The sequence below is a fragment of the Pongo abelii genome, chromosome 20 (genome assembly GCF_028885655.2).
Source record: "Pongo abelii isolate AG06213 chromosome 20, NHGRI_mPonAbe1-v2.0_pri, whole genome shotgun sequence".
NCBI lineage: Eukaryota > Metazoa > Chordata > Mammalia > Primates > Hominidae > Pongo > Pongo abelii.
In genome coordinates, this window is record NC_072005.2 from 54,797,863 (window position 1) to 54,813,482 (window position 15,620).

The 15,620-nt window shown below is 55.3% G+C and overlaps 2 protein-coding genes across 2 annotated transcripts; one reads left to right on the forward strand and one right to left on the reverse strand.

Moving 5' to 3' along the window:
* Window positions 1-554: 554 nt before the first annotated feature.
* On the reverse strand, window positions 555-15,392 carry FAM83E (family with sequence similarity 83 member E). Its single transcript, XM_024236768.3, has 5 exons — window positions 13,648-15,392; window positions 11,437-11,604; window positions 10,638-10,762; window positions 3,767-4,184; window positions 555-1,292 (listed from the first exon to the last, which is right to left on the reverse strand). Exons 1-5 carry the CDS (start codon window positions 14,119-14,121, stop codon window positions 1,032-1,034), a joined length of 1,446 nt encoding a protein of 481 aa, XP_024092536.3. The 5' UTR covers window positions 14,122-15,392; the 3' UTR covers window positions 555-1,031.
* On the forward strand, window positions 7,144-8,154 carry SPACA4 (sperm acrosome associated 4). The gene has a single exon (XM_002829511.5). It carries the CDS (start codon window positions 7,409-7,411, stop codon window positions 7,790-7,792), a length of 384 nt encoding a protein of 127 aa, XP_002829557.1. The 5' UTR covers window positions 7,144-7,408; the 3' UTR covers window positions 7,793-8,154.
* Window positions 15,393-15,620: the final 228 nt, after the last annotated feature.

Sequence of the window (15,620 nt, forward strand, 5' to 3'; positions counted from 1 at the left end):
CACATTCCACTCCCTCAGTATTCAGCTCCTTGCCTCAGTTTCCCCACAGCTCCTGAACACAGTGTACCTGGCAGCGACTCCCCATCTTCCCCTTCACAGCTCTAGCTCGGGGCCTCAGCCAGGCCCCTCATCAGGAAGGCCTGACCCTCGGGAGCTATGTGTGTCTTCTTTAGGATCAGCAGCCTGGGGACGCTGCCAGCCCATTTTCTGGGTTGTGACACTGAGGTCTGGTGCAGGCAATGGGCTTGCCCAAGTCCTTTTTTTTTTTTTGAGATGGAGTCTCGCTCTGTCACCCAGGCTGGAGTGCAGTGGCGTGATCTCAGCTCACTGCAACCTCCGCCTCCTGGGTTCAAGCGATTCTCCCGTCTCAGCCTCCTAAGTAGCTGGGATTACAGGCGCCCGCCACCACACCCCGCTAATTTTTGTATTTAGTAGAGATGGGGTTTCACCATGTTGGTCAGGTTGGTCTTGAACTCCTGACCTCAGGTGATCCACATGCCTCAGCCTCCCAAAGTGCTGGGATTACAGGAGTGAGCCACCTCGCTCAGCCTTTCTTTTTCTTTTTTCTTTTCTTTTTTTTTTTTTTTTTTTAAGAGATGGCCTCTCACTGTGTTGCCCAGGCTGGAGTGCAAGGGCATGATCTTGGCTCACTGCTGCCTCCACCTCCTGAGCTCAAGCGATCCTCCCACCTCAGCCTCCTGCGTAGCTGGGACCACAGGCGTGCACCACCACGCCCAACCAATTTGTTTTTTTATTGTAGAGATGGGGTCTCACTATGTTGCCCAGGCTGGTCTCCAACTCCTGGCCTTAAGCAACCCTCCTACCTTAGCCTCCCAAAGTGCAGGGATTACAGGCATGAGCCACCACTCCCGGCCCAAGTTGCAGAACAAGTGACAAACATCCCTTCTGCTTGACAGACGCTGAGGCCAGAAGCCTTGTCCAAGGCAGGGCATCGAGGCAGGGGGCTCTGAGCCGACAGTTGTCCGGCACTGCTCCTTGGGTGGGCCAGCAGATTTGGCTTGGGCTCCTGTTCAGGGTTGCCCCCCAAGTCCTGCCCGGGGGGCCCAGTCTGATGGCCTGACGCCTCTGGGCTCTTGAAGTTTGAATGTAGCATCCCCACCGAACCGCCTTCGGGCTGGGGGCAGATAGCGGAGGCGGTGGGTGGGGGGCAGGGGCAGGGCACCGCCCCAGGGAGGTCGGGAGTCCACTTCCCCCCAGGGGCCTCCTCCAGTGCCCCGCTGCCTCATCAGAGCCTTGGCTGGAGTGTCCTTGGAGCCCCAGGATTTCTTGAGCTGTGGAGGGAAAGAGATGGAGTTGAGAGGAGGGGCGGGGTGGGGCCCTGGGGGCATCCCAGAGCCGGGGAAGGCAGGCGGTGAGGCAAGAGAAGCAGCGAAAGTGATAGAGGGTCAGGCGCGGTGGCTCACGCCTGTAATCCCAGCACTTTGGGAGGCTGATGCGGGTGGATCACCTGAGGTCAGGAGTTCAAGACCAGCCTGGCCAACATGGTGAAACCCCGTCTCTACTAAAAATACAAAAATTAGCCTGAGGTGGTGGTGGGTGCCTGTAATCCTAGCTACTCGGGAGGCTGAGGCAGGAGAATCGCTTGAACCCGGAAGGGAGAGATTGCAGTGAGCTGAGATAGCGCCACCGTACTCCAGCCTGGGCATCAGAACAAGACTCAGTCTCAAAAAAAAAGGAAGTGATAGAGGATTTGAGGGAGGTGGAAGGAGATGATGGAGGAGGGAAGGGAGAGAAGAGAGGAGAGAGGGAGGAGAGAGATGGAGGCCGGGCGCGGTGGCTCACACCTGTAATCCCAGCACTTTGGGAGGTGGGAGGATTGCTTGAGCTCAGGAGTTCGAGACCAACCTAGGCAACACAGTGAGACCTCATCTCTCCAAAAAATACAAAAATTAGCTGGGCATGGTGGCATGGGTCTGTAATCCTAGCTACTTGGAAGGCTGAGGTGGGAGGATCACTTAAGCTCAGGAGGTTGAGGCTGCAGTGAGCCAAGATCACGCCACTGTACTCCAGCCTGGGAGACAGAGCGAGACACTGTCTCAAAAAAAAAAAAAAAAATGGGTGGAGGAGGCAAAAGAAGAGGAAGGGGTAAGGGAGAAAGTGAGGGAGGAAAAAGAAGGAGAGGAGGGAAGAGGGGAGCCAGGAAGCAGAGAGAGGAGACAGAGGGGGTGAAAGGGGAAGGATGAGGTGAGGAAGAAGCAGGAAGGCAGCAGGAGGAGGAGGGACAGAAAGGAGAGGGATGCAGAGGAGGAGGCAGGCAAGGAGGACAGTGTGGGGAACCGGAGAGGGAAGGGGCGAAGTAAGAGGGCAAGCCTGGGACCCCCTAACTTACAGAGGGACAAGGAGCTGGGTCCCCACCTCTGCAGCTGGGGAGGAACCAGAAGCGCTGGCATCTGCCAGCCGGGAGCAAATATTTGCTAAGGGAGGGGATGCTGGGTGAGGGTGCTCAGGACCAGGTGAAGGTGAGGACCTTGCCCCTGCCCATCCCCCGTCTCCTCTCCAGCTAGGAGCGTTCCTTGCCTGGGACGGAGGGAGACGATTCCTGATTCCCAAGACATTGCAGAGCAAGACCCTATCTCAAAAAAAAAAAATATATATATATATGTATATATATATGTATATATATGTATATATATGTATATATGTATATATATGTATATATGTATGTGTATATATATATTTATATATATACGTATACACGTATATATTTATATATATACGTGTATACGTATATATTTATATATATACGTGTATACGTATATATTTATATATATACGTGTATACGTATATATTTATATATATACGTGTATACGTATATATTTATATATATACGTGTATACGTATATATTTATATATATACGTGTATACGTATATATTTATATATATACGTGTATATATGTATATACATGTTATATATATGTGTATATATGTGTATATACGTGTGTGTGTATATATGTGTATGTGTGTGTGTGTATATATATATATGTATATGTGTATATATATATATATAGCCTTCCTGGCCTGGGATGAGGATGTCACAAAATAAATAAATTCCACTTCAGGAATGTATTTATTTATTGTTGATTATTATTATTAGTATTATTATTATTTTGAGACAGTCTCGCTCTGTCACCCAGGCTAGAGTGCAGTGGAACGATCTCAGCTCACCGCAACCGCCGCCTCCCTGGCTCAAACGATTCTCCTGCCTAAGCTTCTGGAGTAGCTGGGACTACAGGTGTGCACCACCACACCCAGCTAATTTTTTTGTATTTTTATTTTTAGTAGAGGTAGGGATTCACCATGCTGGCCAGGCTGGTCTCGATCTCCCTGTTTCAGGAATGTATTGTTGTTATCATTACTACTCTATTTCATTTAGCCACGTGGATTCCTCCCCCAACCAAACTCAGAATGAGTGCCCTTCCTCCGCCGGTTCCTAGATGAGGATACTGAGGTTCAGAGAAGTCAAGTCCTCGGCTTCCCCCCACCTAGTCTGTCATGCCAGGATTTGCACCCAGGGCTCTCCTGTCTCTGCCCCATGCCACCCAGCGCCCACATGCCCAAAATGCAGCAGGCGTGCAGGAAATGAACAAACGATGCCATTATGAATTTAGGGGTGCAGGCCCTCAGGAAACGCCTCTTGCTCTGTGGCTGGGAGAAGGGCTCCTGGAGCCTGGCTTGCACCACCCTGGGCAAACGCCTTCCCCTTCCTGGGCTCCATGCTCTTCTGGCACCAGCCACAAGGTCTCACCTCGTTGTCCCCATCACTGGAGCCAGACAGCTGGGACAGGCGGCTTAGGTCCCACAGGGAGCGGCTGGGCCGGGCCGGGGGGCCGCTGGGGGTCCGGGCGCGCTGCACACTCCTTAGAATGTCACTGAGTGCCGGCCCCGGGGCGGCAGGGGAGACGCGGCAGGCGGCCAGGCGGTGGGCCAGCGGGCCGTCAGGCGGCGGAGGCGACGCGGGGGCCACGGAGCGGCGGCGGGACACGCGGTGCGGGCTGCGGCCCCGCTGCAGGCCACCTATGACCGAGGGTTCCTGGGGGGGCGCAGGTGGGAGCGGACAGGAGGCCGCGTACAGCGTCCGGAACTCAAGGCTGAAGGCGTCGACAATTTCACCAGTCAGCAGGGTCACCAGGCCTCGGTGCAGGCGTGCGTCACTCCACGTGAAGCTGGGGGTCGGGGAGTAGGGGGTCAGAGTCTCCAACCCTGAGGGCCCAGCCCGGCACCCATCCTCAGCCAAGTCCCAGGGGAGACCGTAGGACCTCAGGCGAGTCCTGACCTCTCCAGCCTTAGCTTCCCCGTCTGTAGAATGGGGCACAACTGAAGTCCCTACTTGGGAGAGGTGCAGTGAAGACAGCCCGAGTTAAGACACTTATATAATCAGGGCCAGGTGTGGTGACTCACGCTTTGGGAGGCTGAGGCAGGAGGGTTGCCTGAGCCCAGGAGTTTGAGACAAGCCTGGGCAACATAGCGAGACCCTGTCTCTACAAAAAATCAAAAAAACTAGCCAGGTGTGGTGGCGTACACCTGTACTCCCAGCCACTTGGGAGGCTGAGGTGGGAGGATCCCTTGAGCCTGGGAATTTTTTTTTTTTTTTTTTTTTTTGAGACGGAGTTTCGCTCTTGTTGCCCAGGCTGGAGTGCAGTGGCATGATCTCGGCTCACTGCAACCTCTGCCTCCTGGCTTCAAGCAATTCTCCTGCCTCAGCCTCCTGAGTAGTTGGGATTACAGGCACCTGTCACCATGCCCGGCTAATTTTTTGTATTTTTAGTAGAGATGGGGTTTCACCACATTGGCCAGGCTGGTCTTGAACCCCTGACCTCAGGTGATCCACCCGCCTTGGCCTCCCAAAGTGCTGGGATTATGGGTGTGAGCCACTGCGCCCGGCTGAGCCTGGGAAATTGAGGCTGTAGTGAGCTGTAATAATACCACTGCATTCCAGCCTGGGCAGCAGAGCAAGACCCTGTCCCAAAAAAAAAAAAGCCGGATGCGGTGGCTCTCGCCTGTAATCCCAGCACTTTGGGAGGCTGAGGCGGGCAGATCATGAGGTCAGGAGTTTGAGACCAGCCTGACCAACATGGTGAAACCCCATCTCTACTAAAAATACAGAAATTAGCTGGGTATGGTGGTGCATGCCTGTAATTCCAGCTACTCAGGAGGCTGAGGCAGGAGAATTGCTTGAACCCAGGAGGTGGAGGTTGCAGTGAGCCGAAATCACACCACTGCACTCCAACCTGGGCGACAGAGCGAGACTCTGACTCAAAAAAAAAAAACTTATCTGGAATCAGACTGGAGTTTAAACCCAGGCTCTACCTGGTCCCCACTTAGGAACACCTCAATGCCTCAGTTTTCCCCTTTGGAAAGAGAAGAATTCACTTCCGGACACTAACAGGGATTGTTTTAAGACCCAGCTGCTTCCTAGAATGACTGCCATTTAGTCAGCCCTGGCTGTGCACCAAGCTCTCCACGTTGCTGCTCCCTGCAGTGCTCATCTGCAATATGGAGCCAAAACCTAGGAAGGCCGTGTGTGGCGGCTTATGCCGTAATCCCAGCACTTTGGGAGGCCGAGGCAGGAGGATCACTTGAGGGTAGGAGTTTGAGACCAGCCTGGGCAACGTAGCAAGACCCTATCTCTACAAAAAATATTACAAAATTAGCCAGGCATGGTGGTGCACGCCTATAGTCCCAGCTACTCTGGAGGCTCAGGGAGGAGAATCACTTGAGCCTGGGAAGTTGAGGCTGCAGTGAGCCAAGATTGTGCCACTGCACTCCAGTCTAGGCAACAGAGCAAGATCCTTTTTTTTTTTTTTTTTTTTGAGACGGAGTCTTGCTCTGTTGCCTAGACTCAAGTGCAGTGGCACGATATTGGCTCACCGCAACCTCCACCTCCCAGGTTCAAGCAATTTTTTTTTTTATTATGCTTTAAGTTTTAGGGTACATGTGCACAATGTGCAGGTTAGTTACATATGTATACATGTGCCATGCTGGTGTGCTGCACCCATTAACTTGTCATTTAGCATTAGGTATATCTCCTAATGCTATCCCTCCCCCCGCCCAGGTTCAAGCAATTCTCCCTGCCTCAGCCTCCCAAGTAGCTGGGATTACAGGTGCTCGCCACCACGCTCAGCTAATTTTTGTATTTTTAGTAGAGACAGGGTTTCACCACGTTGGCCATGCTGGTCTTGAACTCCTGAGCTCAGGTGATCCACCCGCCTCAGCCTCCCAAAGTGCTGGGATTACAGGTGTGAGCCACTGCGCCCGGCCAATTTTTTAAAATAAAAAATAAAATTAAGAAATAAATACAACATAAGAAGATTCAAATGACTGAACATGGGTCAAGCCCGCTGCACGTAGCTGCCCCTGAGAGCCTGTGAGCTGTGGGGGCCAGTGCCCTAACAATTCCTGTCATTACAGTAGTTGTTATTGAAAGCACCAAGCACCAGGTGTGGTGTAGTGGCTCATGTCTGTAATCCCAGCACTTTGGGAGGTCGAGGTGGGCAGATCACTTGAGCTCAAGAGTTCGCGACCAGCCTGGCCTATGTGGTGAAACCCTGTCTCTACTAAAAATATAAAAATTAGCCAGATGTGGTTGCATGCGCCTGTAGTCCCAGCCACTCGGGAGGCTGAGTTACAAGAATTGCTTGAAGCTGGGAAGCAGAAGCTGCAGTGAGCTGAGATCACGCCACTGCACTCCAGCCTGGGTGAGAGTGAGACTCCGTCTCAAAAAAATAAAAGCAAGCAAGCACTGAGCGTGAATTCTGGCACACAGCAAGTGCTCAGTTAATACACCCTCTTCTTTCGCAGCCTCTTTGGAATTCAATGAACCTGGCTCTCATCCTGGCTCGGGGACCCTGGATGCATCACTTTCCTTTCCCTGGCCTCGGTTTGCCCATCTGGAATATGGGGTTACCATGGGAGATGTGAGGCTGAAGTCAAGCCCTTGGCGGGTGTACAGCACAGAGAATGTGGACAAGCTTGCGGCCAGTGTCCTCTGGGTTCAGGGCGTCTTCACCTTGGTGGGGGTGGCAGAGCCCTCTTGTGCCCCGGCAGGTTGGCGGGGCAGGCCACCCCTTGGATTGTGACACCCACTCCTCTCACCTATGACCTCATCCCCAGAGCGGCCAGTGGGAACCCTGAGGGATCTGTGAGATCACTCATTCCATTCACAGACTCTTGTCGGGCAGCAGCCACCCGCTTACCTCCATCCCCAGGACTTAGAGGGACACAGGGCATTGGGAACAGAGGACACTCCAGGCGCTGACCCTGGGAGGCCAGGACCAGGGCCAAAGTCCCGTGGGCAAGAGGAGTCCTCGGAGGTCCTTCATTCAGCGGTTCCAGGAGGTCTGGGAAGCCCACGGCCTGGCTGGGGCAGCGTCAACGCCACCAGGCCGCCATGGTCCTGAGCTGGCTGCTGCTTCTGGTGATGGTTCTGCCCCCAGGCACGACGGGCGTCAAGGAATGCGTCTTCTGTGAGCTCACCGACTCCACGCAGTGTCCCGGCACCTACATGCACTGTGGCGATGACGAGGACTGCTTCACAGGCCACGGGGTCGCCCCAGGCACCGGTCCGGTCATCAACAAAGGCTGCCTGCGAGCCACCAGCTGCGGCCGTGAGGAACCCGTCAGCTACAGGGGCGTCACCTACAGCCTCACCACCACCTGCTGCACCGGCCGCCTGTGTAACAGAGCCCCGGGCTCCTCAAGCAGCCAGATGGTGGGGGCTACCACCAGCCTGGCACTGGGGCTGGGTATGCTGCTTCCTCCACGTTTGCTGTGACCAGCTGGGAGGACAAGGCCTGGGACTGTTCTCCCAGATCCGCCACTCCCCATGTCCCCATCTCCTTCCCCCACTAAATGGCCAGAGAGGCCCTGGACAACCTCTTGCAGCCCTGGCTTCATCCCTTCTAAGGCTGTCCACCAGGAGCCCGGTGCTCGGGGAACCACCTCCAGGCCTGACTGAGCGGCAGGGGAGCACGGCCTGTGGGTTTGATTGTACTACTCTATTCCACCGGTTCTAAGACGCAGAGCTTCTCACGTTTCAATCAGGATGCTTCTCTCCATTGGTGGCACTTTAGAGTCCATGAAATATGGTAAAAATATATATATATATCATAATAAATGACAGCTGATGTTCATGGAGCATTATTTGTTTTCTTTTCTTTTCCTTTTTTTTTTCTTTTTGTAGAGATAAGGTCCAGCTATGTTGCCCAGGGTGGTCTCGGATTCCTGGGCTCAAGTGATCCTCCCACCTCAGCCTCCCAAAGTGCTGGGATTACAGGTATGAGCCACGGCACCTGGCCAAGCCTGTCTTATGTTACGTGCCACTGAATCCTCACACCAAGCTGGGAAGGTAAACACTCTTTCAAACATTTCAAACATCCTGGTCCCAACTCTAGTCGTTCTCAAAGCGTGGTCCCTGGACCAGAAACAGCAGGAGCAGCAAGTGGGAACTTCCTGAAAATGCAGATTCTCAGGCCCTGTTCCAGGCACGATGAATGGGAGTGGGGTCCAAAAGCTGTGTATTGTTTTCTCTTTTTCTTTTTGAAACGGTTTTGCTCTGCTGCCCAGGCTGGAGTGCAGTGGTGCAATCTTGGCTCATTGCAGCCTCTACCTCCCGGGCTCAAGTGATCCTCCCACCTCAGCCTCCTGAGTAGCTGGGACTACCAGCATGCTCCATCATGCCTGACTAATTTTTATTTTTTTTAATTTTTGTAGAGATGGGGTCCTGCTATGTTGCCCAGGCTGGTCTTGAAGTCCTGGGCTCAAGCGATCCTCCTGCCTCAGCCTCCCAAAGTGCTGGGACTACAGACATGAACCACCATGCCCGGCCTTTTTCCGTTTTCTTTTTCTTTTCCTTTTTTTTTTTTGAGACAGTCTCTCGCTCGGTCATCCCGGCTGGAGTGCAGTGGCGCGATCTTGGCTCACTGCAATCTCCACCTCCCAGGTTCAAGCGATTCTCCTGCCTCAGCCTCCCGAGTAGCTGGGACTAGAGGTGCATGCCACCATGCCCGGCTGATTTTTTGTATTTTTAGTAGAGATGGGGTTTCACCATGTTAATCAGGCTGGTCTGAAACTCCTGACCTCAGGTGATCCACCTGCCTTGGTTTCCCAAAGTGCTGGGATTACAGGTGTGAGCCACCACACCCGGCCCTTTTTCTTTTACCTTTTCCTGAATTATCTGCTAAAAAAACTGTTTTTGTTTTGTTTTGTTTTGTTTTCTGTGAGACAGAGTCTTGCTCTGTCTCCCAGGCTGGAGTGCTGTGATCTTGGCTCACTGCAACCTCTGCCTCCCAGGTTCAAGCGATTCTCTTGCCTCAGCCTCCTGAGCAGCTGGGATTATAGGCACTCACCATCATTCCGGCTAATTTTTGTATTTTTGTAGAGACAGGGTTTCATCATGTTGGCCAGGCTGGTCTTGAACTCCTGACCTTAGATGATCCACCCGCCTCAGCCTCCCAAAGTGCTGGGATTACAGGTGTGAGCCACCGCGCCCAGCCCAAAAGCTGTGTTTTAACAAGTGCTCCCAGGGATTCTGGTGCACGCACAGGGTTGAAAGCCACTGTTCCTGAGCAGTGTTGTCAGCTGGGCACCTGTGCTCCCCAGTGGGCATCTGCGCTGTCTGGAGAGGTTTTCAGTTCTCTAATTGGCAGGGAAAGTCGGGGGTATGGGGCGTGTGATGCTACTGACCTCTGCTGGGTGGAGGCTGAAGATGCTGAGGAGCCTCCCACAATGCACCCAACAGCTCCTGCAACAAAGACTCAGCCAGCCCAAGCGTGGGTGCCACCCCTGTTGAGAGACCTGGTTCTAGAGGCTCTAACCCTATCAGCCCGTGACATAGGGGGGAAACTGAGGCACAGAGAGGTGAAGTAAGTTGCCTGAAGTCACACAACGAGGAACTGACAGAGCTAGAATTTGAATCCAGGCCGTCTGGTCCCAGAGGCCACACCCCTCTCCTCCCTGGCTGTGCTGTGACCCTGTGAGGTAGGTGCTTTATTATTTGCAGGGTTTTTTGTTTTTGTTTTTTTGGTTTTTTTGCTTTTTTGAAATAGAGTCTTGCTCTGTCTCCCAGGCTGGAGTGCAACAGCGCGATCTCGGCTCACTGCAACGTCTCTCCTGGGTTCAAGCAATTCTCCTGCCTCAACCTCCCAAGTAGCTGGGAAGATGGGGTTTCACCATGTTGGCCAGACTGGTCTTGAACTCCTGACCTCAGCCGATCTGCCCGCCTCAGCCTCTCGAAGTGCTGGGATTACAGGCATGAGCCACCATGCTCGGGCATTTTCTTAGATGCTCAGAGAGGTGGAGTTATTTACCCGAGGCAGAGCTTAGATACCAATCCAGGTGCTCCTGATTTTGAACAAACCCCACCCCCAAACTGTTTGCCCAGTTTTCCAGATGAGAAAACACCAGGTCAAAGAGAAGCAGACTTACACAAGACCACTAAACAGGCCAGCACCAGGTCCGGCGATGGCACCCACCTCCTCCCCAGGGAAGAGTGTTTTGCCCCCATTACACAGATGAGAAAAGAGAGGCCTGGGCAAGGGGATGCCAGCTGTTCTCTGAGCACACTGAGGGAAAGTGGGGTATAGGATGCCGGGAGGTGGGGGGCGGGGCGGGGGCTACACCTGTAGGATCCTGAGATGACCCTCTCGCCGTCCAGCAGCACAAACTTCTCCCGCACGGTGCCGCTCACCTGCCGTCGCCAGCGGCTCTGGAAGCTGCAGCCCCGCACGACGCGGACATCCACGTTCTGTTGGTGTGGGGAGTGGAGGGCACACCCTTGCTGAGGCCCACTGCATGGATTCAGGCTCCCTCCAGACTGGTTCTAACTGGGGGACCCATGACTCCATAGAAGTATCTGTCCAAGGCCAGGCGTGGTGGCTCACACTTGTAATCCCAGCACTTTGGGAGGCTGAGGCGGGTGGATCACCTGAGGTCAGGAGTTCGAGACCAGCCTGGCCAACATGGTAAAACCCCGTCTCTACTAAAAATACAAAAGTTAGCCAGGCATGGTGACACGTGCCTGTAATCCCAGCTACTGGGGAGTCTGAGGCAGGAGAATTGTTTGAACCCAGGAGGCGGAGGTTGCAGTGAGCCGAGATCGCGCCACTGCACTCCAGCCTGGGCGACAGAGCAAGACTCCATCTCAAAAAAAAAAAAAAAGAAGAAGAAGTATCTGTCTCAGCTTCCTCAGAGCCACTGATGTCAACCCGCAGGCATTTCTTGGGGATACCCAGACTCAGTGATTCAAGATTCCTTGGGAATGCCCACCCCCACCTCCCCAGTGCCGTGGGCATCAGATCCCAGGGGACCATCCCTGCTAGCATCCATCTCAATGACCCGGAGCTCCATGGAAGGGTCTGCCCCCACTATCCCCATGCCAGGAGAATGGGGACTCACAGGTCCCCCTGGCCCGGCCCCTACCTCCGTGTTCCAGGGGTTCACCCCCAGCTGTTGGGCCAGCTCCAGGAAGGCAGGCAGCTGCTGGCGGTCCAGGAGCAGGTAGACAGGTACCCAGCGGCGCGTGGCAGCATCCACCAAGTCCAAAAGCAGGTCTGGGTCAGTGAAGACGTCCATGACCACAGCCACCAGCTGGGCGTGCGGAGAGGGGAGAGGGGAGGTGGATGTGTGAACGGAAGCTGGCTCGGGGGACACTCAGAGGGTGTGGGAAAACTGACATCTGGAATCTGGGAGTAAAGTGCTCTGGGGGCTGGGAGTTTAACATTCAGAGGGGCTAAAGGGGAGACCCCCAGACATACACTGCTGCTCAAACAGCACCTATGTGTGAATGAGTAAAACGCTGCCCCTCCGTGAGATCCCCAGCCCCTCCTCGAGATTCCCGGCCCCTAAATGCTGGAAAACAGTCATCACAAATCACATGTTTGCTTGTTTTTTTTTGTTTTTTTTTTGAGACAGAGTCTCGCTCTGTCTCCCAGGCTGCAGTGCAGGGGTGCAATCTCGGCTCACTGCAAACTCCACCTCCCGGGTTCAAGCAATTCTCCTGCCTCAGCCTCCCAAGTAGCTGGGACTACAGTCACCCGCCACCACGCCCGGCTAATTTTTTGTATTTTTAGTAGAGATGGGCTTTCACCGCGTTAGCCAGGATGGTCTCGATCTCCTGACCTCGTGATCCACCTGCTTCAGCCTCCCAAAGTGCTAGGAGTACAAGAGTGAGCCACCACGCCCGGCTTTTTTTTCTTTTTTTAAAGATGAAGTCTTGCTCTGTTGCCCAGGCTGGAGTGCAGGGTGCAATATCAGCTCACTGCAACTTTGGGCTCCGGGGCTCAAGCAATTCTCCTGCCTCAGCCTCCAGAGTAGCTGGGATTACAGGCACCCGCCACCACACCTGGCTAATTTTTGTATTTTTAGTAGAGACAGGGTTTGCCATCTTGGCCAGCCTGGTCTTGAACCCCTGACCTCAGGTGATCCCCCAGCCTCAGCCTCCCAAAGTGCTGGAATTACAGGCCATGAGCCACCGTGGCTGGCCTACAAATCACATGTTTATAACACAGAACAGCGTCCCCTGAGCTGCGACACTGTGGTGCCCAAATGTCCATGGCAGTTTGGCTCTAGGATCAGTGGTGGATGTCCCGTAGGGCACTGTGGGCAACTGCATTTCTGGGTCCTGCGGAATTTTCTGGGTGCTGGGTGCAGGATGGCTGACCTGCTAGGCCACCATGGCGAACTTGGGGGACACGGAGGTGCTGAAGGCCTGGATCTTGAGGCAGCATAAAGTAGTGGAAACCCTGACTCAGCAGCCAGACAGCCTGGGTTCAAATCCCCACTCGGCCACTTACAGGGAAGAGACCTAACTGCCCCCGTGCCTCCGTGGGCACAATAGTCCCTCTGGCGGTACCGGGTTCCGGGACGATGATGCACATTAGCCCCTGGGAAGCCCTTCACATGGGAGCTGGCGGACACTAAGGCTGTGAAGTACACAGCGGGCTTTCCAAGGGCTGCAGTGGGGACATCTGGGCCTTCCTTGGAGGGAGAGTGGAGACCCCTGGCTTGGTGATGAAGGGATGGGGGAATGACTGAGACTGGGGGTGTCATAATTAGGTTCAAGGGGCATCAATGCCTAAGGGCATCCAGGTCTTTGGGGGGGAGGTAGGAGCCCCCATTTCTTTCTTTCTTTTTTTTTTTTTTTTTTGAGATGGAGTCTCGCTCTGTCGCCCAGGCTGGAGTGCAGTGGCTCGATCTTGGCTCACCGCAACCTCCACCTCCCGGGTTCAAGCAATTCTGCTTCCTCAGCCTCCCGAGTAGCTGGGACTACAGGCGCCCACACCATGCTCAGCTAATTTTTGTATTTTTAGTAGAGACGGGGTTTCACTATGTTGGCCAAGCTGGTCTCAAACTCCTAACCTCGTGATCCGTCCACCTCGGCCTCCCAAAGTGCTGGGATTACAGGCGTGAGCCACTGCACCCGGCCGGGCCCCCCTTTCTGAGAGTAAGGATGAGGTCTGGGGTTGTAGGCACCTGAGTCCTGGGGCTGGAAGGTGTGGACTGCTGGGTCTCAGGGGTATAGGTCCTTTAGGGTAGGGGTGTGGGCTTGCAAGTCCCAGGAGCACAAGGGACAGAATGCCTGGGTCCCCGTCCTAGTCTGGGGAATGGACAGAGGGCCCCCACGACACCCACCTTGTGGGCAGCCTGGATCTCCAGACGCACCAGCTCCTTGAGGGGCGGCTGGCCCTCTCCAGGAGGCTGAGTGTACAGCTGCGCCCGGGTGATGCCTTTCCACGCAGAGTCCACGGGCCAGCCCAGCCGCAGGATGGGCGCCGGCTGCTCCGACTGCCCAGGCCAGTAGCTCAGGCTGCCCGCGTCCACATCGGCGGTGTTGGCGGTGGTGGCTCCCTCTGGCATCCCGCCGGGCTCCTGCTTGGCCACTGTCCAGTCTTCAGCTGCCGCTGCCAAGCCCTGGACCTCATCTGCACTGAGGAAGGGCCGCAGCTCCTCGCGCTGCACGCAGGCCTGGAACGCCTCCGCGCCCTTGCTCAATAGAGCCTCCAGCGCCAGCCGCTGGCCCTCAGAATACAGGAAGCCGGGGCTGGCCCCGGGCAGCCTGGGACCGGAGTCCACTCCTTCCAGCGCCGCCAGCTGGGAGGCCGCCATCGGGGTCACTCGGCTGGGAGGGCTGACTGTGAGAGGCTGGGTCCCCGGGGGTCTGGCTGTCTCTGGGGACTGTGACCATCTGGGGGTTCTCCTGATAGGCAGACCCTATGTGGCCATCCGAGGCCTCCAGGGGGGCCCTGCAGATGTCCAAATGGCTCCCTGCAGCAGCCCCTGCCACACTGTTCTGACAATCACGCTGCCCAAATAAGCGACCATCCAATGTGCCAGGCCACTCAGATCCGCCACCTGCCTGCACCCAGTGGCACCATGCCTGGCTGGCCTTCCGTGACCTTCCTGCCAGCTGTCTCTGCTGGTCAGGCTGACCTCCTGACACCATCCCCAACTGTGTGACCCATCAGCTGGCCATCTCTGCTCAGCCACACGACAGCCTCCAACCCACCGGTCACACAGTGCCCAGTCAGACCCTTCAGCTATCCTGAATTTGGTCAGGCTGACCACTTGATCATTTCCAGGCAACAGGCTGTCTGCCTGTCTCCAATCACCCAAAGGTCCTTAAATAAAGGCACGACAGGCTGCCTGCCTGCCCCTGGCCAAGAGCACGACGAACTGACCCTCTCCTTCCACTGTCTGGCAAACGCCAGTGGCTTCCCACTGACAGTCGCAGTATCTGCCTGTTGGAGCATCTGTCTCTGGCCAAATCTGACAGCCCCCACGAGTTTCTCCTGCTCACCAGCTCTCACCAGCAGACCAACCAGGATGCCTCTCCACTGGGCCTGCTCGCCCAGCCTTAGAGAAAGGCCGAAGGTTTGGCAAACCCTTCCCTACCCTGTCAATGGGGGACCCTGCTCCCTGGACCCTCACACTCCTTCCGGCTGCTGCAGTGGAGGGTGACATGCGCTACAGGTGTCTCCATTACTGTAGGACAGGTCTATGACCTTCGCAGCCCATCTAGGTGTGAGCGCCGCCTAACCAGCCACCCTCCTCAGGCTGGCTGCCCCTGCCTGGGGCCTGTTCCAGGCCGTCCTCTGATCTGTGGGGAGCCCTAACCAAGCTGCCCCCAGCCTGGTTTCTGCCTAAATCCTATCTCCTGCCAGCTGCCCGGACACGTCTTCCCGGACAGGGGCCACTCTATATCTCGCCCTGTCTCCCTCCCAAGCCCCAGTTGCCCCCTTGAGGGTCCTGACCCAACCTCAGGGACCCTGGACCCTTGATCCCTGCAAACCAGAAGCCCTTCATTCCAATCCCACCAACCCAGGCAGCTGCTTCCTCCAGACCACAGCAGGGAGCTGCAAAGAGAAGGAAGGAGTCAAGCCAGGCCAGCCTCCCCGCCCCAACCCCACCTATCCCCCCCCAACCGGGGCTCACCCACACCGGCTAGTGCCGGGCTCAATGGCCTCCCTCCCAGTGCCTGCCTTTTCCGAGGACACAGGCTGTGGCTCCCCGGCTTCTACTTCTGCGGTGCTTCCCGGCTTCTGGCCTCACTCATCAGGCCTCGACCTGGAATCCAGGGAGCCCGGCCCCTTGTGTAAACACAGGAG